Source organism: Melampsora larici-populina (assembly GCF_000204055.1).
Source record: "Melampsora larici-populina 98AG31 unplaced genomic scaffold MELLAscaffold_250, whole genome shotgun sequence".
Classification (NCBI taxonomy): domain Eukaryota; kingdom Fungi; phylum Basidiomycota; class Pucciniomycetes; order Pucciniales; family Melampsoraceae; genus Melampsora; species Melampsora laricis-populina.
The window spans coordinates 9,867-11,392 of NW_006769004.1; the positions used below are offsets into that span (position 1 = coordinate 9,867).

A 1,526-nucleotide genomic window follows, 5' to 3' on the forward strand; every position below is an offset into this window, starting at 1 on the left:
AGATGATACTTCTAAAGCAAAGATATTGTTTTCAGTCAAATGCAAACGAGATCGTTTTATTTCAAAAAAAGCACAAGATATCGTTTTATTTCAAACAAAAAGAGATGAAACTTTCAAAACTAAAATTTCCTTGAAGTAGTGTGAGATTCAAATCAAGAAAAACCTTTATCGATACAAAAAGCGCGATGGTTGAGCTGGATGTAAAAAGAGAGATGTGGAGTAAAGTTAAGGCCTCAAGTGATGACAAGAGCAGCGTTTGGCCTGTGACTCAAGACATGTTTTAGGAGTTGGGGCGTTCAAACCTTTCCAGGGCAACCCATAAAAAAAACCCGTCAGAAAAACCCATAAAGAAGTTGGGTTTTCATGGGTTTTTTTCATGGGTTTTCATGTTGGGTTGTAGGTTTGTACACCGCTATTTTAAAAAAAGTTGATCAATCATTGAAAAGACCATTCAAAAGTCCAACAAGACATAAAAACAGAAGTCAAAATGAGTTTTTGAGTTTTTAAATTTTCAAGAAATGTAAGATAATAAAAAAAACTAATATACTATACACATTCTATAAACATCAAGTCAAATGAAAAAAAGAACAGAAAAAAACAAGAAAAATATAGAAAGAAATTCAAAAGAAAACATTAACACATTGATGAGATTTTTTGATATATAAGATTAAATTGATTGACCATTTCAACTGAAATTAATCTAGTCGAAAAAAGCACCAAAGAAATCAAAGGACAAACTAATTTAACATGTAACCAACCTCAATTTTTTGAATAGAATGAGTGTATGGAAGACCGAAAAAAAGAACAATATCAAAACAAAATAATCAATGATTTATAAGAAAAAAAAAATTAAACACGATACAGATTTTTCAATTGTCAAAAAAGGAATGAAAACAGTAAAAAAAAATCAAAATAGAAAAATGTAACAAAAAAAAAGGTATGATACAAGATAATTTATGATGAAGATCAAGAAGAAGATTTAGGTGAAGCAAGATCAGTGAGCATTGGATCAAGGATTTCATAACCCGAATCAGGTGAAAGTAAAGCAGAATGACTATCAAGTACTGGTGAATTGCTTGTTGAATGTAATGGTGAAGGTGTAACAGTGGCATGTGAATTACGAACTTTAAAGATATTGTTAAGTGAAGCATAAGTTCTCATTCTACTGATTGGTGCTAGAATAGTATTTAAACCTTTTGATGTAGAACTTATTGTTCGATTTGCATTTGGGGTTTGTTGGTCTTTTGAGCTTGTTGTGGGTATTGGGGTTTGAGGTTGTGGACAATGTTGTTGTGAACCGAATCTAAAGTGACGTTTGAATCCATTTAGACTATTGGTTGAAGCATAAGAATAACCCGAGGTTGCGCTACAACGAGATTGAGTCCGAACTCGTGTTGGGTTCAATAGACTAGGAGCTTGCAAGTCAAAACTTTTACCCTCAACATCAATAGATGATCCTTGTGAGCGAGGTACAAAGGAATCGATACTCTGGAGAGAACGTTGAGTTCGGTGACCCGATCCTTCCT

At 32.8% G+C, this 1,526-nt stretch overlaps 1 protein-coding gene across 1 annotated transcript; it reads right to left on the reverse strand.

Annotated features, from left to right (window-relative positions):
* Positions 1–472: 472 nt before the first annotated feature.
* On the reverse strand, positions 473–1,177 carry MELLADRAFT_73749 (uncharacterized protein; the record flags this gene model as incomplete). The annotated part of the gene is made up of 1 exon (XM_007419565.1): positions 473–1,177. The coding sequence occupies one exon, from the start codon at positions 1,149–1,151 to the stop codon at positions 870–872; it is 282 nt and encodes a 93-aa protein (XP_007419627.1).
* Positions 1,178–1,526: the final 349 nt, after the last annotated feature.